The sequence below is a fragment of the Choloepus didactylus genome, chromosome 2 (assembly GCF_015220235.1).
Source record: "Choloepus didactylus isolate mChoDid1 chromosome 2, mChoDid1.pri, whole genome shotgun sequence".
Taxonomy (NCBI): Eukaryota; Metazoa; Chordata; class Mammalia; order Pilosa; family Megalonychidae; genus Choloepus; species Choloepus didactylus.
Genome location: NC_051308.1, coordinates 183746398 through 183771077, shown reverse-complemented (window position 1 = coordinate 183771077; position 24680 = coordinate 183746398). Strand labels below are relative to the sequence as shown.

Below are 24680 nucleotides of genomic sequence, written 5' to 3'. Positions count from 1 at the left end.
CAATGAGTTATGCCTTCTACATAATTTAAGCTTCCTCAGATGCCCGAGCCTCCAGGTACATGAATATCAGAGAGAACTGGAACAAGTAATCATGCACAGCCGATTACTCCTTAGAGCTTAACAAGTATGAATTTCACTTTCAAACCTCTATGTGAATATGGAATTATCACATTTTTCACAGACTGGAAGAAAGATGCTGAGGGAAAACAGCCAATTAATGTTGAGATGGACATAGGCATATGTCCTCCGAGAGATGTGGGACTCATGACTTTTCAAGGCAACCCATATTATCTGAGGACATCCTGATGAGAACGTTCTCCACTACACCAAGGCAACACTCATCTTCTGGCAGCGTCCACTTATTGACTCCAACAGAAGACACTGAGATCAAGTCAGTCCTCTGGATATTTTAATCCACAGGGACTTGTCTCCAAGTAACCTCTTCTGCAGGTTAAATAGTCTTGTTCCTTTGACATTCCTCATGTGATATCCCTCATCACCTCTGTGACATTCCACTAAAAAGGCTCCAAAAATGTGCTCAGGTGGAGGAAGTTAGTGGAGAGCATAGAGACAAAGACTACAAACTCCTGACCCTGGTTTATTTCCCAGCTCTGTCACTTTCTAGCTCTGTGACTTGAGGAAATTACTCAGCCTCCCTGTGTTTCATCATCTGAAAATAATAATAGGAACCTACCACATAAGATTATTGTGAGGATGAATTAATTAATGCATATAAAGTGCTTAGAAAAACATCTAGCACTTTCAATACATCCTCAATATTTTAAGTATCATTTTTGTGGAAGCCCAAAATAACAAGAACTGAAGCCCCATAATGGAAACCAACTCCCTATGACTCAATGCTGGGTATGCAGAAGATGCTCAACAAATTCTCTGTGACAGATTGATTGCTTGGTTCTAAGGGCAGCGGACCCTGGGTGTGAAATTATAAAATAACAGTAATTTGATTCACTTACTAACTACTGATTTTGTGCACTTATGTGTCAATTGCTAAGCTAGATCCCAAGGACAGCGAGATGAATTGTGTACAGACTCTACCCTCAAAGAACTTATGATCAAGTGGGAGAGACATTTACAATTACAACACAGGTAAGCAATAAGGATGGTACCCAATACATGCACAAACGACAGTTTTCTCCGATTTTTCCCCCAGTTTCTCCAGAATTATTCACTTGGACTTGGAGGTTAATCCTGCCTGGTAGGAGATTAATTCTGCCTGTGTCAAAAGTAATACATGATCTAGGCTTTAAAGGAACAAATTGAAATTTGCCAGGTGAATAAGAGGGTAAAAGACAGGGTGGCAGTTTATGTCCAAGATGTCCACCATCAACTCCAACCCTCTCTAGAGAAGCAAGCTAATCCCACTTTGAGAGGCACTTTCTATTTCTCTACCCCTTTGAATCTGGGCTGATCTGTGATTGCTTTGACCAAAAGCATATGATAGAAATGATGTCTATGGACTTCCAAGGTGGGGACACAAGATGCCTTGAAGCTTCTACATGGGTCTCTACGAATGCAACTCCATGGGAAGTCAGCTGCCATATAAGTCCAACTTCCCTGAGACTGTCATGCAATGAGGAAGCCCAAGCTAGCCATATAAGAAATTGTATGGAGAGGGGGAGAGAGATGCCTAGCCAGTCCCTCAGCTGTTCCAGTGATCACAGTCCAGGGGCCAAGCAGGAATAAAGGAAACTTCAGATGACTCCAACCTCAGCCAACATCTGACTTCAACTGCAGGACAGACCCCAAATGAGCACCACTCAGCTGAGCCCACCAACCTCCAGAAATGTGTTCATAATAAATTATTGTTTTAGACAACCAAGTTTTGAGGTTGTTTGTCATGCAGTAATAGGTAACCAGGACAAGCATTCTAGAGATATGTCAGAGAAGGTGCAAAAGTGTGGAGGGATAAAACTGCACAGTGTCTCAGGACTCTGTAAATGCAGTTAATATGGCTGAAAGTTAAAGTGTGGTAGAGAACGGTGGGGAGTAGCAAAAGATAAAATTAGAAAGGTAAGCAAGAGCCAGGTCATGGAGCATCTTGTATGCATGCTAACAAGCTTAGACTTCACTTTCTAGGTAATAGGAATCACTGAAGGGTTTCAAGCAAGAAAGTGACTTTGTCAAATTTGTGATTTCAAAAAGAGCCCTGTTGAAGAGGATGAGAGGAAGGAAAAGCCAGGGGCCTAAAGACCAGATGGGAGACGGCTGCCACGATTGGGGTGAGAAAAGTTAAAGGCAATGGAAGACAGGGACAGGTTAAAGAAAAGGTGCAAATGACGGTATTATCAAACCTGAGGTACGTTTTGGGCTGGTTTTGCTGTAAGAATGATGACAGGCTGGAGCTGAGTTCTTCTCACTCGCCTGCCTGATCTCTTTTTGTGGTTGATGCCACATACTCGTCAGGAGCTCCTCTGTGCTTAAGGATGTGCGGTTTTGTCCAAAGAACTAAATGAAGCCAAACAGACACACGAAGGCTGAACTCATCAGCACTGACCTAATGGAGCCTACCAGCTAGCAATGCTAAGTAAAGCCACAAGGCCTACAGGCTCTGATGCCATATCCACAGCAGATGTAATCGTGTTGACGCTCCTTGTTGGGTTCCAGAGCTTCTGCAGCAGACACCTGGACATCAGACGGATAAGGAGTAAACACTCCTCAGCACCCAAAAAACTCCAAATAATCCCCATTCACCCACATATTTTTTTTACTAATCTGTTTTCCCCCAAAGAAGTACACTGGTGGTTTCAGTAAATGAGAGCAATATCTTTTGTTGCTCTCCAAGTATCAGTTTTCCAAGTTGCACTCTGATATGCTCCAGGGCCTAATGGTCTACCCAGAAGCCTCCTGGATTATAAGGACAGGATGAATCAAAGAGAAGATATTTGTTTAAAGTCAAGTAGAGAACAGATTTATCACCCAGAAGGCAAAGAACTGTCCTAAAGGAGAGGCTGCATTATTTATCTGCTTATTGCCTCAATTCCGTAGAAATGCACTGATTTACGCAGCGGCCTCTGGGAGTGGGTCCAGAGCACAAATACAATAATAGCATCAAAGTGAAAACAGCAGTTTCAAGGGCAAAATCTTCCACAAGGGAGATGAGGGAATCAAAGGAGTTTGTGAAACTAAGCAGCTATCCAGGATGACAGGTTTAATCAGTGCTTTAGTAACCAAGTGCTATGGGGTACCACACACACATACACACACCCCAGTGAGCCATCAGGTCGCCCTGCCTGCCACCACCACTCTGCATCTCTTCTGTCCCTCTCAGTGCAAGACGAATGCCGAAACTTCAATGAGAGACCTTGGCCTGGTATGCAGGGAGACCTATGTTTGCATTAAGCTCTGCTCATGTTAATCTACCTGGTGACAGGTATGTGGTAGCTCAGAATTCCAGGCATTGCGCCAGGGCAGGAAATCACTAGGAGGACTGCATTTGCTCAAAATTAAGTTCAGATCAGATTAACCAACACACGGCCAAAGCGACTGGCAACTCCTACCTGTGTGACCCTGGGCAAACTTTAATTTCCTATTGCCTCAAATACTTCATTGGTAAAGTGAAGATAATAATACCTAATGCACATAAAAAACCGGGTATAAAGTAGGTGTTCAACAGAGGTGTCTAAAGGCATGTCTGGGTTGCTTCTGAATGGGGCAGGGGACAATTCACTGAGACTATGCTCTGTCCCTGAAATGTGTGACTCTGGGTTAGGACTACAGTCTCAAGACAGAATGAGAGTCCACAAATATAATTTGAGAGAACGTGGGAAAATGAGTCAGGGGAGAAGAAAGAAGTAAGACTTACGGACTCAGAGACTACCCAGAACTCACACAGGGCTTCACCCTGAAAGCACAACAGATTGGTAGACCCTTGGAAAGGACCAACCAACACAGCCACCACTTTAAAGAGTGACACCCAAATACAAAGAGGCAGGATAGAAGAGGACAAGGTGAGGAGGGAGGTGCCACAGGAATTATCTTGAGGGGCAAAGCTTGGTGGGGCAAGTGAGCGAACCAGTTAGGGGCATTTGAGGAGAGGAAGGAAAGTTCAGAAGTCTGTACTCAGTTTCCGAAAGAAATGGGAAAAACAGAAACCAGAGAGAAAGTGGCCAAAAATAACACCGGAAAGAAGGGGAATTAAATGAGCCTCCTTGAAAGGCCAAGACAGCACTGGAGGCTTTTCCCTCTTCTGTTTTTATTTTGGGATTAATGTGCGACTGAAGGGAGGGCTGCCTTTTTTGAGCTGGCTGTGGGCAGTCACCTGAGGAGCTCAGCAATGCTGAGGATGCTGAGTGGGAATAAACGAGGCAGGCAGGGGTGACAGGCCCCCAGGGCATTGAGGAACTGAGCTGGTGTTCTGTGGGACCACTTCCGGGGATGCACTGAAAAGGCAGCTCTCTGGGGAGAAAGCAGACTCTTAAAATAGCCGGTAACCGCATTTGGAAAAAAGGAAGAAGCAGGGCCTGGAGCTAATATCTGGTCCCTAAATCCTGCACTGGTGAAGGGTCATGTGATTCAAGGAGGATTATAGGCCCTACAATTTCCTGACATTTGGTGAGCTGGAAAAAGCATCTCAGGAGACCAGGGGCTAGTCTATGGCCTTCAACAACTTTCCTGGGGAGGGGAAGTGGGAAACATTCACTGAGACAGCTATTGTGCTAGATGACTGTTACTTAACAACTCGATGTGCATTATTTCATGTAATTCTTATCAGCTCTTTGAGGGTTTTTTTTTTTTTACAGATGAAGTATAGTAAACAGTTTTGCAAAAATGGCCACAAAAATACTCCTCCCCCAGGTACCCCACTCCCTCTCTGACTCTGGGCTTGGTCTTGTGGGTCAAGAGAGACATGACATATGCAGAGACCTGAAGATTGCTTGCATGTCGGAGTTTGTCTGCTTGGCACCTTTCTGTCACCATGCGAACAAGCCCCAGCTAGCCTGCTGGATGATGAGACACATGTGGCTAAGCCTTTACTTAGCCCCAGATAATCTTGAGTCAACCATTGGGCACGTGAGTGTGGCCGTTCTAAACCATCCAGCCCAAGACAAGCCACCCAGAAGACCACAGACATGTGACCAAACCCAGTGAAGGTCGTCAAGCTAGCTCAGACCAGAATAATGTCCCAGACAACCCACAGGATCTTAGGAGAAATAATAAATGTCTGTTATTTTAAGCCACTAAATTTTGGGGGTGGGATGGGTTGGTTTGTTATGCAGCAAAGCTAGCTAATACATGTGGGGGCTGAGGTTCAAAGGTTAAATGACTTGCTGAGTCACACAGGTATGAACGGAGGCTCTTTCACTATATTGTGCCTCTTTCCTGGACCTCAGCTTCCTCTTTTATAAAAAGAGAAATGACTGAGAGGAATCTTGCCTCCTTCGTGGTGCTTGGCTGGGGTGAGAAAGCATTCTGAAGATAATACCATTCAATGTAAACATAAAGCTTCATTCTCATTCTCTACCACCTTCTATCGTTTACACCTGAAATGCATGGTTTGGGCCTCCCAATATTTCCTGTTTAGGTAATGTCTTCTAGGCCTCCCCCAGCTATTTTTAGAATTTACAGTAACAATCCCTTTCCAACCCAAGTGCTCACTTTAAACCAGGGAATAAAAAGCAGCCTGCTTACCATCTGTTTTCTCCATCTTAGGGAATGCTGACCGTCTCTCTCTCAGGCACTCTTCATCTGATGAGTCTGTGGAATTGCCTGGAGTTTTCTGGAACAACGAATGAAAGAATAGTGGAGGAAGGCTCATCAGAGTTAGAAATAGTATCAAAGAAACACAGTGCCCAGGAAAGTAACACCCATTCTTGACTTTCCTCCAGGGGTGTCCATGAGCTCACAGCCCTCGAAGGAGGGAGATTAAGATCCTGTATGTACTCCTAGAGTCCAATTCTGGGAGTCTTCAAGGAATGTTAGCAATAGTTGGTACCAAAGGATGCATTTGGTCCACACCCTTCAGTTTGGCAGATGAGGAAACTGAGGCTCAGAAGTTAAGTGGTTTGTCCAAAGCCTCTCGGCACATTAGTTGAAAGAGCTAGAACTAGAACCCAGGACTTTTGTGAGCCAACATAGTGCACTTTGAGAGTATCAAGAGCTGAAATCTACTTTGCCGTATCCTGGTAAGAGAATTATAATTCATTTTATGAAAAAGCTGAATCCTGGAACCTATCATTGATGTGTGACATCCCCATCAAATACAAGATGAAGATGAGATAACTGCAAGTACTGACAATGAGCCAAAACGTGGAGGTAATTTCGAACTATGGGCAGAGCAAGGGAAGTTCAACCTGGGTGGCCAAAAGACATCAGTAACTATTCAAGCAGAATATTGTTCTTATGCTGAATTAGTGTACCTTGGGGTCTGATCATAAATTTCCCCCAAAGTTTTAATCCATTGCCAGGACTCTTTCCTGTAATGGTAAACAACCCAGCTCCTGCACCAATTGCAAAATAAATCACCCAGGAAATTGGCTTTTTATGATTGCAACTCCATACATCAGTATAATGAATTATCTGTGACACCCCAGCGGTGGAAGCAGGGTTGTTTTAGGAATTCCGACGTGCTTAACAATAAACTCCAGACCAGCACAGTGGACCAATGGCAGGGGAAATTGGGAGTGAAAGAGGAGGAGGGGTGGCCCCAGGAGCGAAAAACAGGGAATCAATAAGTGAACTAGAGAAGAGGCCTGGAAAATATTAGGGCTGCCAAATAGGAGAGAAATTCTAAAGTTTGCCAAACAGAAACTTGAGTATGGCTTTCGCTTTGAGTGCTGCAATTGCCTCCAGAGCCGTTGTCCTGTTTCCTACCTAGCAGGGGAGTGCCGGAAGGCAGAGAAGCTCAGCAGCAAGCTCCTCCAAACCGTTTTCCATGGAGCTACTGGGGTGGGGCTTTCTACATGCAGGCCTGATGAAGCCCTGGAGGGCAAGCAGGTTTCTAAAAGCAGAGACATCCATGGGCAGAAGGAGAACCAACATAGGGACCTCCTCGCCCTCCAGCTTTGACCTAGGGGAGGTGTAGAGCGTCCTGACCAGCAGGGACGGGAGTTGGGTGGAAGCCCAGAGATGAAGCAGAGGAGAAGTTAGGGACAAGAAGCTGAGAGTGTGGATGGTTTTGGAAGCAGAGAGTGGAAAGGCAGGAGGGTTCTAACCTGGGGCCAGGGAGGGTTGCCCTTGGTCAAAGTCCTGTTGTAAAGAGACGATTCCTACGGGGAGGCAGGTGTCCTGCTTGGCAGTGTCAAGGTGAAGCCTGGGGAAGAAACAGTTGTGAAGACGCAGCTTTAGAACAGCTCTTCCCTTCTCCTTGGTAAGTCGGCTGTTGGCAACTTAAAAGTCAAAAGTCAATTTGGAATCTCCTTTGAGTTGTGTTTAATACAAAAGGGGGTAAGTTTTTTCCCCCTATTGTTCTGCCTCTTCTTGTTTTTTTTTTTTAGGCACTTTTTTTTTCAATTGAGATTGTTCACATACCATACAGTTATCCAAAGATCCAAAGTGCACCATCAATTGCCCCCGGTACCATCATACAGCTGTGCATCCATCACCACAATTAATATTTTTTCAACTTTTAGAACATCTTCATTACTCCAGAAAAGAAATAAAGACAAAAAAGAAAACTCAGTTCCTCCCCTACCCCTAACCACCCCCCTCCATTGTTGACTCACAGTATTGGTATAGCACATTTGTTACTATTGATGAAAGAATGTTAAAATACTACTAACTGTAGTACATAGTTTGCAATAGGCATATTTTATTCCCTATATGCCCCTCTATTATTAACTTCATGTTCTAGTTCATGAAAGAGATTTCTAATATCTGTACAGTTAATCACGGACATTGCCCACCACAAGGTTCACTGTTTTATACATTCTCATCTTTTAACCTCCAACTTTCCTTCTGGTGACATATGTGACTCTGAGCTTCAAGGAGGTGGCTTTTAAAATGCCTTTTACATTGCGCTACAAATTGGTGCTAGCGGTGGGATCCGCATCAGGCCTCAAGGTTCCTGGCAGAGACTGGCCTTCCCCGGGCATGGGGGGCCTTCGCCGTGGCCTCAAGTCTCCCCCTCTGTGGCCTGTCCTCAGACCCCAAGTTTGACATCCCCCTTCGCCCCTGGCCTATCTCTCCATCATCACAGCCTCGCTTCTCCCTTCTGTCCCCCCCCATTTCACCCCACATTACCAAGCCACAAGGTGGAGCTCGGGCGCTTAACATAACATGAATTATCTCATTTAATCCCCACAGCAGCCCAAAAAGGATTATTATTATTCCTGTTTTTCAGAGAGGGAAACTGAGGCTGACAAAGTTTACAAGCCTGCCCAAGGTCACCTAACGAGCAAGTGTTGGAGCAGAATTTGCCTTCAGGTCTCGCTGACTCCAATCCCCGTGCTCTCACTGAGAGGCCGTGAAGGACAATGGTTCAGAGCAAGGATGCTGGAGCCGGAATGCCTGGTTCAAATCACTGCCACTCACTAGGTGTATGCATTTGAGGAAGGTATTTAACCTCACTGTGCCTCAGTTTACTGACCTGTAAGATGGAGAGAATGATAATAATGATAACATTATTTACTCTATAGGGTCCTGGAGAAGATAAGTGGATGTAACATTCGTAAAGCACCGGGAACAGTGTCTAGTGCTCTCTGAGTGTTAGCTATTATGTTATTATTCACAGGTACATCTCTTGCTCCTATTCTCTGGCCTTTCTCCTCTCAGCATTTCTTTCTCCTGTTGGCCTCCGGCTTCCCTGGCCTATTTACTTAATCACCCCCACCCCCCACTCCTCTCTCTTCTTTCAAGACCCAGTTTAAATCTACCCCTGTCCTAAGGAGTATTACCTGAAACTAAAGAGAATTTCTTTCTGAAAAATTAGTCAGTTCTACTCAGCTCAGCATTTAATTAGTTATTCTCTAATTGCTTCAGGCAGGGCCTTTAATTATTAATTATGCTTCACGCATGTGCTTTTTGTCCCTCCTGTTACACTGTAGGCTCCTTGAGAGAAAGACCCACATCTTCAAATTAGGGAGAAGGGATGTTTCTTCCTCAGTGTTGGGAAGTGATTTATTTCTTTTTTTTTTTTTTTTTTATCTTCATTTTATTGAGATATATTCACATACCACGCAGTCATACAAAACAAATCGTACTTTCGATTGTTTACAGTACCATTACATAGTGGTACATTCATCACCCAAATCAATCCCTGACACCTTCATTAGCACACACACAAAAATAACAAGAATAATAATTAGAGTGAAAAAGAGCAATTGGAGTAAAAAAGAATACTGGGTACCTTTGTCTGTTTGTTTCCTTCCCCTATTTTTCTACTCATCCATCCATAAACTAGACAAAGTGGAGTGTGGTCCTTATGGCTTTCCCAATCCCATTGTCACCCCTCATAAGCTACATTTTTATACAACTGTCTTCGAGATTCATGGGTTCTGGGTTGTAGTTTGATAGTTTCAGGTATCCACCACCAGCTACCCCAATTCTTTAGAACCTAAAAAGGGTTGTCTAAAGTGTGCATAAGAGTGCCCACCAGAGTGACCTCTCGGCTCCTTTTGGAATCTCTCTGCCACTGAAGCTTATTTCATTTCCTTTCACATCCCCCTTTTGGTCAAGAAGATGTTCTCCGTCCCACGATGCCAGGTCTACATTCCTCCCCGGGAGTTGTATTCCACGTTGCCAGGGAGATTCACTCCCCTGGGTGTCTGATCCCACGTAGGGGGGAGGGCAGTGATTTCACCTTTCAAGTTGGCTTAGCTAGAGAGACAGGGCCACATCTGAGCAACAAAGAGGCATTCGGGAGGAGGCTCTTAGGCACAACCGTAGAGAGGCCTAGCGTCTCCTTTGCAGCAACCGTGGGAAGTGATTTATTTCTACCCATCTATCCACCCTATGGGGGAGCCCAGTTCATGCTGCTGTGGCTGATCCCTGCTTCTCTTTGTGAGGAAAATGTTCCTGACCCTGATGCTTTTCTGCTTTTCCCGCAGTGTGCATGAGGGGCCTTCTGGACACAGAGAAGGAGAACCGCTCTCTCATACACCTGCGTGAGCCAAAGGAGAGGTCCACTTCTTTGGAGCAGCAAGGCTCCTCCTGGGGAAAAGACCACCTGAATGCACACGGGCCTTTTGGGTGCATGAATTCTCATCACCGCTTTGGAGAATTCAATCACACCCTCTGCCTTTGGTTAGCATTTGGAATTCTTCCCTGCATATATTACAATATACAACTTCAAGTAATTATTCAGTGCACATCAGGTCAAATTTCATTAAAAAGAACTCTACAGAGACCTCTAACATTCTCTTAAACTTGAATTTTACTAAAATTAATCATCCCAAGACCATAGAGCCTGGAAATTAAATGGCGCTGACACCCCCCCCACTGAAGAAGAGTAGGTTTAGCAAGCGTTACTCTACAAAGAGAAGAAAAAAAAGAGCTCTAAGTACAGAAAGAAAAAGATGGAATTCATCTCCCTCCCCACGTCTCCCCCCACCCTTCTCCACTTTTGTCCATGGTCCTACATACATCTTGGAGTCTGGGGCAGGGGGTTCCTTGGAGTAAGTGGATGTTTGATGTGGTTAAGTGAGTGAAATCAAAGAATAATTGCATCAACACATGCTACTTTGGTTGCAACACAACAGAATGTGAAAATAGCTTTGTTGGACGGACCTCCCTTTTAAAGTGGAATTTCACAACTCTCTTGGGCATTTAAAGCTTCGACATAACACAACTTATTATGCATTCTGTTAAGTTGTAGCCCAAAGTTCAAAACCTGTTAATACCTGACATTGTTATGTGACGTTTCGTATGTTTATGTCCTATTCCAGGAGCAAGGACCTCCAATTAGTTCTCAACCTATTTTACTAGCTCATCCTATTCTCGATGTTTTATAACAACATACAGTTCTATGTTTGCCCAGCTCTTTTCCCCTACTAAACTGTAAGCTTGCAAAGGTCAGAAATCCTGTGGGACCCACTGATGCCTCTCTCCTCCCCTGCATCCTCATCTCTTAACATCTGACACTCAGTCCACGGTTCTTACATGAACAAAAGAAGGAACAAAATGATGTCTTCAAATAGAATCCATGGAAAGAAACTGGCAGGTACTAAGCACTTAGTCTGTGAGTCAGGTACTGTGTATAATTTCTCATTTCAACCTCTCACCAACAATTCTGGGAAACAGGTCTCTTCTCTAAGTTACAAAGGAGGGAACTAAGGCACCAAGAGACTATGTAGAATGTCCAAAGTTACCCAGTTAATCAGGGACAAGACAGTTTGTGTGGCTCTATTGCCCCACACTGATTTGCAAAGCCAATGAATGGGGCAGGGAAGAGGTGGGCGCCAAGACTGCTTGTTCAAAATCCACCAAAGTCTGCTGCTGGCACTTTAGAAAAAGTACTTTGGTGCCCAGGAGGACAGATTTCCCCAGGTCAGCCCAATTCCTGAAGAGTATATCCACACCCACCCCCTCTTCACATTTATACCCTTTATGACACCAATTTCAATCTCATTTCTAACCTCAAATCCAAATATAGAGACCTTCCCTTACTTAGTCCTGAAATTGAAACCTGGTTCTGTACTTTTGTTCTCTTCAAACCTCTCCTCATTCTGCAATAATAAAAATGCCGTATTTCATCTCAGAACAGGCTGCATGCCAAAATAAATAGCACCTTGGATTTCCTTGAAAAGAAAGCTGGGCTCAAAGCATAACCTCATTGCCACGAGAATTCTTTGAGAATTCAACCTTACAAAGTCAAATATTTGTCAAGATAGGACCCCCAACAGAAATCGTGTCAATCCCTGCATTAATATTTGCAAAGACAAAGCACTCTTTCCAAAAGAGAAAACAAAACAAAATTACCAAAACCATGGACAGGTCCTGCCATGATGAAGAGAGCTCCCCGTTTCCGATTCCAGGACCCTGAGCCCCATGCGAAGAAGCAGGAGGCATCTGACAGCCGCTGCTTAGCAGTGACAGGGCTGAAGCCCAGCCACCAGGGGAGGTGAGAGCCACTCCTGAAAAAGATCCTCCCAACCGACCCCTCCAGCAGGCTCAGCCCCCCACCCCACCCCTCCACCTGGTAAACAAGAGATAACTCATGCTCAATAAACGACACATTAACACAAGCTCATTAACTCCATTCCCACATATTTTCTGCAAGTGTCTGTCATTTTTGTCTGCATTGCAGCAGCTGAATCTGGAGCTTCATGAAGAACAGAAAACTGTTGGAAGGAAAGCTGTGAGCACGTTCGTTACCTTCCCTTCGCATCCTCCTCTGGTCCTAATGTGAAGCCAGGAGGACACTTCTCCCTCCCAGAAAGGAAGGTTTGGACCGCAGGACTGGAGCTAGTGAGGTTCAGCACAGCAGTGTCTGCTTCCCAGCTGTTAAAAGGACTCGGTCAGGTGATCTGTGACCTTGCTGGAAAAGCAAATACTGATTTCCTTTTCGCTCCAGGGAATAGGTGAGTAGGGTCAGAAAGGAATTCACCGCTCAATAAGCTGATACTGGATCGTGCAGAAAGAGGAAGAAAGCGCAAATCCTCCAAACGGAAAGTTTGTTGTTAGAGCTGCTGTCACACCTCCACTGAAGACACCCCAGCCGCACACGCCTTCCTTCCACAGCTCCTCCAAACCTGGGAGCTCATCTGGGGCAGTCATAATTAATTACGCTTTTCCTCCTTCCTCTCTGCAGCTGACCTGACTCTCTAATGAAATTGTTCCTAATGAGGAAGCAGCACCCTTAGGAGTTGTAAAGCCTTCAGGGGTGCATCCCTTTCTCACTGTCTCTGCTTTTGAACTTCCTCCCCAGCTCCTTCGCTGGAGTCCCGTAACCACGCAAATCCCTCTGTGGAGAAATCCACTGCCCTGATCATTGAATGAATGGAAGCCTGTCAGGACAGAGCCCAGAGACAGAAACAATGCCCAGTGGATTCCCAGGGCCAGACTGGCAGCTCTTGCTCCTTTGCTGCTCCACCAGTCTGCTGCCCTCAGCACCGAAACACACCAAATTCTGGCATGAAGAGAAAAGCAAGAAAAAGTAACTGCCGTAATGACTAAACATACTGCTCAGTGGATCCAGCTCCAGGCAAGGTTTCTAACTGCAGCACGGCCCAGTGACCTCAGAAGGGCGGGGTGGAGGAGCTGGGAGAGGGCAGCAGCGGGCAGAGGACAGTCTCGGCAGTGTCCCAGCAGGCGCGGAGTCTCTGTCCAGCCCACCCGCTGCCGCAGAGGCAGGTGGCGAGGGGCAGGGCACAGAGGCTCTCCCAGCTCTCCCTCCCCAGCACTGCTACTGGAGACCTGAAGGAGGTACAGAGGGGTGGCGGCTAACGAAAAATAAGGGGGGGCTAGGAAAGCCGCCGGGCTCTTTTATGCAGGCTCAGCAAAACGATAGGGACACTGTCCCCTGACCTCCCAGGGCTCCAGCCAAGCAACGCGGTCCTAGCAAGTGAAGCCCCAATCACTAAGGTCAGAAGCCGCTCTGACCTTCACAGACACAGACACTCAGGATGTGTGTTTGAAAGGCTGGGGTCCTTGGCAGTTTCCTGTCTCACTCAGTGACAATGCCAGCTTTGAGTGTCACCCTGAAATGCTGCTTGCACTCTCTATCCCGTGTCACATATATCTTCACATCGGTGCTTATGGCAGCCAGACCAGGGCCGAGTATCCCCATTGCACAGGTGAAGGAAATGACAGACCGCCTAAGTGTCTTCCCTTGGTCATCCAGGAGCAAATGTGAATTAAGATGAAAATTCCTGGGTGGAGTCCTATGTTGTTCTCACTATGCCAGACCAAATTCCTTATTTTCCTTATTTGAAAGCCTCTTGCCCAAGATATGGGTCTCCTAATAGGAGCCCAGGGAGGTTAAGGGACTTGACTGAAAGGCACAGGACAATGTGAGGGTGGACGAGGCTATGGGACACCAACATTCACTTTTTGCAACTGCTAAAAGTATTTTTCTGTGTCAATGGAGTACACAGACCAAACTATCAAAAAAAAAAAATAACCAGAAATACACATTGAACTCTGAAGTTGTATGAGACATATACTATAAAGCAAACTGCCTCTCTGACACGTTTAAAATGACCATCGACCATCTCTGGCAAACTGGCTAGAGAATGGCTTAGAGAGGCATATAACATTTCACTAGGAAACTGAATGGAAAAAAGTCCTTCCTTTCATCAAGGTCCCGTGCCTTCCCACGAACACACTCCGGTCTACAGGACTAAGATAAGCATTCTCGTTCCCTCTCCCAGCATAAATTCTTCCTTATCCAAGACAAAGGGGTGAAAGGCTGTTACCTCTGGAGCTGCACCTTTCCTGCAAGACTCAACAATCTACCAGGAACAGGGTTCCCCCTTCTCTGCTCGGCCATTTCCCATGTGTCCTCCAAGCCAGCACCAGGGTGTCCCCTCCCAGTGAAAGGGCTGTCCTTCAAGCATCTGCTGTGCCTGTCTGCCCTCTGTTGCAGAATGCATCACCCCATATTCTAATGACTGCATTTGTGTCCATTTCTCCAGCCAGCATCACAGGCTAGATGCTCAATTAACGTGCAAAACTGAACTCATCCACACCACCTATGACTCTAAATGCAGGTGATCACTCCAGACACTCCCTTAAACACAGAAGGAACAGCGTGGCTTTTCCAACAGGCTTCTCTCATCAAATTAAAAAGACAGCAGGATGAAGGTGGGAAATACAACCCCCACCCCCTCACTGTGATGCCACTCATCAGCTGGGCTCCGATGCCCAGCCAGAACATAAACAGGAAACAAAAGACACATACACACACCCCAACCAAGAGTTTCCCTACCTCCTTCTGGGGAGAAGTGGCATTTTCAGTTATCCAGACTCTGCATGAGATGCTGGGACAGGCCCTGTGCAAACTGCCTACATCTCTAAGAGGAGAAGCAATTCTTCTGTCTTTTGTGTATAACTTCCAGTACACTCACACCTGCTATTATCTCATTTGAACTCCACGGTCAAGCAGGGAGGTAAGTGGAACAGGGAATATTATCCTCCATTTACCAGATGAGGAACAAAATTTGTTTCCATGATCACAAAGTGAAAAAAGGGAAAGCCTTGGCTCAAACCCAGATTTTCTGCCTTCCAGTTCCAAGCTCTTTCCACTAAATCCCACAGCCTGAGTTGGGCCTAAAGGTGATGTAGGTGACACACAAATACCAGAACAAGTGTTTCAGTGGGGGTGCCATCCAGGCAGAAGGTGACCTCACCTTTGTGGGACACTCCAACCACTTTCTCTAGGGGGATCTGTGCTTCTTTCTGGGGGTTCCTCCATGGCTCCTGGCACTTTCCATGTCTGGGGCATCAGCATATCCCCACCCCTATGCCTCATTCAGACATGTCTCAAGGCTAATAGCCAACTTCATGTTACCACTGGGCCACCTAGTACCAAACACGTGTATCCATAAGAACTTCTCCAACAAAATTTATTTGACTGAGGGGAGGTTTGACTCCTTTTGCAATCTAGAAACCCCCAACTTCTATGGCCCAGTCCTCTTCTGCCCCATGATGGAAAAAACAAGGTAAACTGCTGAAGTCAGGCAAGATCAAGGCTAGGCAAAAGGGAAGAAGAGATAGAAATATCTTAAGAATGTGCTTTTTATCTGAGTGGTCCCTTAGGCTTTTGCACTCTTCCCAGGAAGGTCAGCTATTTGGCTCTCTGTGTGATTCCAAAGGCTGGTCAGGGCATGCTTGTTAGGCACATGCACGGCCAAGAGAACCTCTCGGGGAATACTGGTTACATCCAGTCATTCTGATGGAATTCAACTTAAATCAACAGAGAAGGAAATCATGCATGTGAGACCTGTGGGTGTAGTGATCCAGGAGGGAAATCAGCTATTCTAAAGATTGATTGTTTAAAGCTGATGAAATTTTCTGAGGGAAGAAGCAAGGCCAATTGCAGGGAGAAAGGAGGCTTCATTAACCAGTGGAAAGTGCTCCTTGGAGAAAATAAAAAAAGACATTAGGGCAACAGGGAAAAAGGACATCCACTCCTCATCTCTCTTCATTTAGATCCTTCTGGGACACTTTCAGTCCTCTCCTTACACATATTGTAATATCAAGATGTCAATAGACAAATGAGGAAGGGTAATTCATATGAGAACTATACATGGTTAATACCTTTTAAATGTTTAACCTCGCTAATTAATAATCAAAGAGATAGAAGATAAACATTGAAATGCAGTACCCTTTACTTACTCTGCAAAGTGATAGGTGCTTTGGTCCATTCCAAACACCATCCAATTTGATTCCCAAAACCCTATAAAGTAGGTATAAAGTAGTATTGTTATTTCTACTCTCACAGGACAAAGCAGCAGCCTAGACTATCAGCATGAAGATTGGATGCTAACGAGCTCCTCTTAACCTTGGTACAACATGTGCATATTGAGACCCTGGAGAATTCAGCTACCTGTCACCGGGTCCCCATCATGTCCTGCCATCTACTCCGGTCACTGTATGACTGTGCAGTGCCTCTTGCTGGACTGAAAGCGCCTGGGTGGCAGGAATCAGGTCCTCCTCAGCTAAGTCCCTCACAGTGCCCGGGGGTCTCTTAACAGGGCCATAGAGATGCTCCTGCTATTATATATCTCAATTTTTTAAATCTTTAATTCTCAAAATAGAATCCCTGGCTCAGTGTAAATGCCAGGAATTCCCCAAAGAACCAAAAATGGACCCCAAGTGAATGTGTTTTCTTCAGTTCTTACAAGCAAATAATGTAATTACATGGGATTTCTTTTTTTTTTTTTTTCAAATAAGGAACCAGGAACATATTAAGTGAGTTATTGAGGGTTAACAAACCTTGGCATTAATAAACAAAAGTTAATTACAAGAATTTACTGAGAACATTAAGTTGCTATTTTACAAAGAAGGGTGACTTGACGTCTATCCATCACTAAACAACACTGTACAACCAGGAATTCCTGTGATTCTCAGGAAAGGCACTTTGTTGTTAGCATAGAGGATATTCATTGTGTTTTTTCTTTTGTCACTCAGCATCTTGTGAACGCCCTTCAAATGTACCCAGGCCAGACTTCAAACTGGAAGAAAGTGCCATGGAAAGGGAGAGACTGCCAGGCAAATGACAGCCTTAATAAATTCCTTTTCTATGTAGGTTTCCTGGAGTGGGTTCCGTTGTTTGCACCTACAAACCTTGACTGTGTCATGCAGTGCTGTCTTAGTTTTCAACTGCTTCTATTCTTCTATTACCTGATTCACTTGTAGAGTTACTTTTAGGAGTTGCTGTCAATTGTTTTTTCTTGAGTATTTGGTGCACTAGCATTTTGATTCTTTTCTTCTTTCCTTTCAATCTTTTGTTATTAGCAAATTCTTTCTCCACTGGAAAGTGGGAATGAGTGGGCTCAGGCCCCAAGGTCTTTTGCTCGGCTAAACTGGGCCATGGTGAAAAGAGCTTGGGAACTACAACTTGGAGTAAATATTTCCCAGGCACTCAGCTCCTCCTCCTCCTGTCTCCTGGGTTACTTTAGTGAAAGCATCTGGAGGGTCAGCACAGACAGACCCTCCCCAGCAGGTGCGTCTGCCTCTGCCCTGTTTGGGCAGCTCCCACCCCAGCATCATTGTCCCTGGTCAGAATCCAGCATCAGCCTGGGAGCAGCACTCAGGTTGCAGGTGCGAACAGTTTAGGGCTTGAGTGGGCTGTGGCATCTGCCTTTTGAGTTGGGAGGAATATTTCTCTTGGCTCAAACAGGCAGGGCCTGCACATTCAGGAAAGTCAGTTTAACCAAACTGAGCCTGATAAGTGAAAGCCAGATAGCTGGGTGGAGCCAGTGATGTTTCCAGATTTTTCAGGTCAAGTTGGGAAACTTTTATTATTATTTCACTAATGCCCTGCCTGGCCCCTAGCAAGTTCAGTCTGAAGAGGAGCAGGCATATCTGATGTGGTCAAACAAGGATGAAGAACACGCAGACCGAGGAGCCTGCCGGCCAAAGGAAGGGCGAGCATCAGTCCAGAGTTCAACAAGAGCAAGGAAGTGGGGGAAGTGGATGTTTGGTATTGGACGGTCTCTGTGACCTTCTACCAATTTCATCTTTTCCTTGAAGGAGATGGGATTGACCCAGGGTACCACCTGACCACACACTCCGGTGCTTGGAAAGGGCTGGGCAGCCACTCCAGCAGGCCCAGAGGACAGATCATCGTTCCACAGACGACTCTCAGAACTTGGAATCTAATGGAACTTGCCCTGCTGGGTTCTGAATTGTTTGGGATCTGTGACCCCTGTTTTCCTTCTAATTTCTCCCTCTGGAAAGGGAATGTCTACCCTATGCCTGTCCCACCATTGTATTTTGGAAGCAGTTTACTTGTTTTTTAGGTTTTCACAGGTCCACACATGGAGAGGAATTTTGCCCCAGGACAAACCACGCTCATAACTGATTAAAACAATTTTTTATTAGAGAAGTTGTTGGTATACAAAAAGGTCATGCAGAAAATACAGAGTTCCCATATACTCACCCCCATTTTTAACATTTTGCATTAGTGTAGTACCTTTGTTACAATTGATGAGAGGATATTATTATAATTATACTATTAACTATAGCCCATAGTTTATATTAGGGTTCACTGTTTATGTTGTATAGTCCTAAGGTTGTTTTTTGTTTCATTTTGTTTTAAACTTTTAGTCTAGCAATGTATATATCTCATAAAATTTCCCCCTTTAACCACATTCATGTATATATTTCAGTGGTGTTAATTACAAATTACAATGTTGTGTACCCATCACCACTACACATTTCCAAAACTTTTCCATCACCCCAAACAGAAACACTGCACCAATTAAGAATTAACTTCCCATTCCCTATCTCTACCTAGGCCCCTGGTAACCTGTGTTCTAGTTTGTGATTCTATGAATTTGCTTATTCTTATTATTTTACTTCAGTGACATTATACAGTGTTTGTTCTTCTGTGTCTGGCTTATTTCACTCAACATGATGTCTTCAAGGCCATAAATGATTCTGATGATATTTTGAACTTAGAGTTGTTACTGAAATGGCCTAAGGCTTTTGGGATATTGGGGTGGGGTGAATGAATTTTGCAAGTGGGAGGAAATGCCTTTTTGGGGTCCAAGGGTAAACTGTTGGGGATTGAATCATGTCCCTCATCAAGACATGTTCAAGTCCTAACCCTTGGTTCTGTGGGTGTGAACTCACTTGTAAATAGGATCTTGGAAGATCTCATGAAGATGAGGCCAAGTTGAATCAGGGTGGGCTTTAATCCACTATGACTGCAGTCCTTAGAAGGAGAGGAAATCTAGACAGAAGCACAGGCAGCTGAGCAGAAGGAGAAGATGCCCCAGAAGGAGACAAAGGAGACAGACGGCCATGTGATGAAGGCAGAGACTGATCACCAACAAGCTACCACCAGGACGCAGCAGACTTTGGAGAAATCATGGCCTGATGATACCTTGATCTTGGACTTCCAGCCTCCAAAACTGAGACAAATAAATTCCTGCTGCTGAAGCCAAACACTCTAAGACAGTGGCCAAAGAAAGAGCGAGCATCATTCCAAAGAGGAAGTGAGAGAGGTGGGAGCCTGGTATTGGAAAGTCTCTGGTACCTTCTATCAGCTTAGGCTTTTCCTTGAAGGAAATGGGATTCATTCAGTGTACCACCTGGCAATATAGAGGAAGGTTACATACCACCATTGTTTGGGCTTTGTTTGGTTTTATTGTGGTCAAATCATTAAGAAAAGTTGTTTCCAAAATTCACATCCTATATTTGCATCACCCCACAGCAGCTCAAAAGTGTCATGAAATGGTTGGGCATTTGGAACATAGCACAGGCAGACTTTTATTAGTCAAATCTGCACATGTCCTTTCTTCCAGCCAGATTATGGGGCTCTTTAAAATCAAGGCCCCTCTTTCACACTTCTGGGTAAACTTCAGGCCACCACCCACAGCCTTGCAGGTGGTGCAGGCTCAATTAGTCCTGTTTATCTGCACTATAATTAGTGCTGATTATCTACTCTTGGGACCAGAGAAACAGAAAACAGGAAAGGCTCTTGGACAGCACCCTCATTTACTAATGGAGAAACTGAGACTCAATGATTTGCCCTTACCACACAACGGGCCAAGGTCAGATTCTGCTTTCTAGATCCAGCGCTTTCCTTTATTTACCTCATGCTGGCGGCACTGGTCTGCAATGTGATATTGGAGGGCACAGACTTGATGGCATCTTTAAAAGCAAATAATGTGGCTGGTGTCCCCATTTAAATGCGGAATAATGGCATTTTTATTGTGGCACAGAGGGCCAGAGAACAGCTCATACTCCCACTGATGACCTTTGCTTGCAGCCCCTGGCTACAGGGTAAGTACAATGCACAACAATAAAAATAGTTGCCAACATCAATTAAACACTTACTCTGTTCTAAGTTCTTTACCATCCTCACTCAGCGCCTAGGAAGATACTGGCCGGATTCAGATATAAACAAGGTAAAGATAGCTGCCTCATGGCCCAGTCCGAGTCAGTGCTGTGTTCCAAGAAACTGCAGTTAAGTAGAAAAAAAATTAATTGGAAGCAATCCAAACTGCACTCTCTAGAGAAAATACCAAAGGGGAAGTGCATTCTTAATACAAAGCAAAAATTGTAGCATTTTTCTTTCCTCTCTCTGCTATTCTCAGTATCTATTTCCAGCAAAGCAACAGCCCCAGAAGCAGCATGCTCTCTGTTCCCCAACATCCATTATGCAAACTCTTTATCAGGCTCTTTACTTGCTTAACTCCCTCACCTCTGGCATCCATTTACCTACCCTGTCAGTCTCTACCTTCCTTAAGGTGAATCTAGTATTTTCTGATCATCAGAAGATTCCAATCTGCATAATAATGGAGTGGCAACAGTCAAGCAAGCTATGCCAGAAATTTCCTTAGCAGCAAATTCGTTAGAAAGCTCCACAAGTAAAGAAGCTTTGAATATTCAAATGTTAACGTTTTATTTCCTGTCACATCCATTTTACAGATTAGAAAACTGAGGCTTAAGAATGATGATGATGGTAGCAATACTTTTGTTATAATAATTCATATATATAATTATTATTAGCCAGATACTGTTCCATATTGCACAAATGTTGACTTATTTAATTTCACAATGACATATTAGATAGTTGCAATCATAACCTTTTCACAGCTGAGAGGTTCAGAAACTTAACAAAGCTAGTAAGTGAAAAATTGGAATTCAAATTGAGGTTTGTCTGACTCCAGAGCCCCAGCTCTTAACCACAGTGTTCTCTACCTTCGGGGTTTTATTTCTGTAACTGTCTATGAAGTAAGTTACCAGTGGAGTCTAAATAGAAAGAGAAGGAACCAGACCCGAGGATTTAGGAATGAATCTAGTATTAAGTTCCATTATCATCCATGCTCATTAAATATCAGATGATGTTTAAATGTAAATAATATTGGGGGGGGGTGAAATAGGTCTATAAATAAGTTAAATTTATTTGCCAACCAATAGACTAAAAAATGCAGTGGCTTTCTAATTAACTTAAAAATTATGTAATCAATAAAACACAATTACTTTTCAAATAATCTTTGAAAGTTCCAAGGAGTCTTGAAGTGTTTAATTGCTCTTTAATCAGATAGCAGCAGTCGAATTACACAGACATCAATTTTACAGAAAATTTTCTTTGCAGACCTAGCAATCCATCAGAATTTCCACTAGAAGGACATAGTTTCAGGCCAGATACAAAGGTTTCAGGTTACAAATTAATTTCATCTCTCTGTTGTTCCCCAGTGTGGGGCAGAAGGAGGCTGGGTAGCTGATGATGGGATCCGTGGCTCCTGCGGCACATAACTCAGGAGACAGGTGCACTCCTGACCAAAGGGATGCACATCTTAGAAGCAGAGGGATGCTGGGCCAGTGACTCAGCAGGGAACCAAGTCCAGCCTAGATTTCACCTACTGGCTCTGGCAGATATAAACCATGACCCATCTTGGGCCAAGACTTAAGCCAAACGCACATCTGCTCTACCTACCCCAAAGAACCCATGTAATGAAAGCAACGAATACAAATGGAATAAGCAATGGATACAAAATCAGAATCTCTGGGGTAGGAATCTGTGTTTGAACAAGCCCTCTGGGTGATTCTTACGCACACTATAGTTTGAGAAGCACTGTTCTAGCCTATTTTTAAAAAACACACTGTAAGGGCCTTGAACAGATACTTGCACACCAATGCTCACAGCAGCATTATTCACAATAGCCAAAAGGCAGAAGCAATCCAATGGTCCATCATCACATGAATGGATAAAAAAAATGTGTTACAGCCATATGATGGAATATTATTCAGCCATAACAAGGAATGACATTCTGATACATGCCACAACATAGATGAATCGTGAAGACATCATGTTGAGTGAAATAAGCCAGACACAAAAGGACACATATTGTTATGATCTCACTTACATCAGATACCTAGAATAAGCAAATTCATAAAGATTACAGGTTACCTTGGGCTGGGGTAGGGGTGTGGGAAGATGTTGCTTAATGGGTACAGAGTTTCTGTTTGGGGTGATGAACAAGTTTGTTTGTTTTTTTTGTTTTTTTTTTGTTTTTTTTTGTAGGCATACTTCTTTGTTTTGAACAAGTTTTGATAATGGATGGTGGTGAGGGTAGTACAAAACTGTGACTGTAATCAATACCACTTGTACACTTCAATTGTATACTTGAAATGGTTAAAGTGGGAAATTTTGAGTTACCACAATAAAAATATTTTAAAAAGTGCAGTAAACTATAGTTCAGTGCTTCTCAAACTGTATTATGCATAAAAATTGACCAATTATCTTGTTAAAATGTAGGTGCTGATTCAGTAGATCTGGAGTGGGCCTGAGAGTCTGCATTTTTAACAAGCTCTTAGGAAAGGCTGCTGCTGCTGGTCCCAGCACCGCCTCTGGGTAAGGAGCAAGTCTGTGGGCCCGGGTGTATCTGTCTGGTTGACCAGGGATGAGAAGGTGTCCACCAGATGAAGGCACAATTCCTAGCTCCTGGGCTTACAAGCTGTGAGACCCTGGGCAAGTCCCTCTACCTCTCTGAGCCAGTCTTTTCAGCTATAAAAAGGCATAAAATAGTACAGTCTACTTTATAAGGCTGCTCTTATGGCTATTGAGGCCTGTCTTAACACAGTACCTGGCATGGAGAAAATACTCAACCTGGAGCTGTAGTAGCTGATTCTTAGGGAAGGAAGATACGGGGTTTTGGAGGTAAGAAGCAGAAGGATTACTTCCCTGGCCAGCGTTTTGGGAACACACTCAATACAATGAAATTGGGGACATGTGTGCACCTAAGAATTTCATCTTACTGTAAAGCAATGGGGTGGGGTTCAGATAACAGTTACTCTGGTTTTCAAATGGGAAGCCAGAAAATCTTTATGGGCTAATTTCCTGAGTTAGAGATTAAGAAGTGTGTGTTTCTAGTTTGGTAATTGCACTGGGTTACCCTTCATCCTGAGCTGGCTCTCATGTACTTCACAAGGCTGGACTAGTTGGATCAGTGACACTTAAACTTGAAGCTTTGAGGCTCAAATCCCCAGGGAGCCGATGAGTTGTGCAAAGGCCCCTTGAATCTCCATGGCCATCAAACATCACCAGTAATCCAGTATGTATAGTATGTGCATGTATATTTTATGTATGTATATATAATTACATATATGTATACACACGTATTAGACTCCTTTCCCCAAATATCTACAAATGCTGCTGTGATTATTAAAATGCACATGCATTTTAAACCTCCAATGAATTATGAGGAATAATAATAGCTACCATTTATTGAGTGCTTACTCCATTCAGGAACCCACACTAAGTGCTTTACATTCATTAATTCTTTTAATCGTTATGACATCCAGTGAGGTTGACATTTTTATTAGTCACATTTACAAATGCTCAGAGAGGTTAAGTAACTCTCCCAAACTCTGGTGGCCAGCAAGAGGCAGGAGTCAAAGGCAGTTCTGTCTAACACCAAAATATGTGTCTTACCATCTACTTAGGGCTTTAAGTCATTATCTATTTTCTTCTTCCTCAGATTTAATCCCTGGGGCTAGGGAGAGTGAGGGTGAGTTCTTTACCGTGTAGCCTGGCTCCTCATTGTTCTAAAGTAGACCTGGGTGGCTGGACCCCTCCGCTTTCCCTGGCTGGAACTTTAGAGGAGTATGTGTCACAGGACTAAGAAGATCACTCTTTTCTATCTGTCCACAGGGTCAAGCACATCAAGCACCAAGCTTACAACATCTGCAGACCCAGTGATCTCGTGCAAGTGCCTTCAAAGCTGCCCGCTCTCTCTTCATTTCCACCCAAAGTACCACTGCTACCTATTTGATATTCAGACTCTTAAGTCCTCACCAGATCAATACATACTCACACTCTCCCCTGTCCAGTGACAGTGGCTATGGCTGCTGACCTCCATAGCTTTGTTTTTTCCAGACTATAAATACTTTGGCAACTTCCCTTCAATCTAATTTGCAGGACCAATCAGGGCCAATGCCTAGTCAATACATGGAGCATGCTTTTGTTTCATATTCATAACATGCCTGCTGGAGTATTTCAATCTGAGTAATGTTTAATCGCAACTGAGTATCGAACCATTAAACAGAAATTAACCATCAACCAGATTTCTGCTTCGTTCGTTCCTCCCATCCCCACCTCCAAA

The 24680-nt window shown here is 44.2% G+C and overlaps 1 protein-coding gene across 3 annotated transcripts in view; it reads right to left on the bottom strand.

Annotated features, from left to right (window-relative positions):
- The window catches only part of KANK4 (KN motif and ankyrin repeat domains 4), an 80637-nt gene that overhangs the window by 30139 nt on the left and 25818 nt on the right, over positions 1 to 24680 (bottom strand). For all 3 annotated transcript variants that reach the window (XM_037827053.1, XM_037827054.1, XM_037827051.1), the window contains exons 2-3: positions 7173 to 7270; positions 5650 to 5737 (exon numbers count right to left, since the gene is read on the bottom strand). In XM_037827053.1, coding sequence (XP_037682981.1) covers positions 5650 to 5665 — 16 coding nt within the window. In that variant the 5' untranslated portion in view covers positions 5666 to 5737; positions 7173 to 7270. The remainder of the gene's footprint in view (positions 1 to 5649; positions 5738 to 7172; positions 7271 to 24680) is intronic.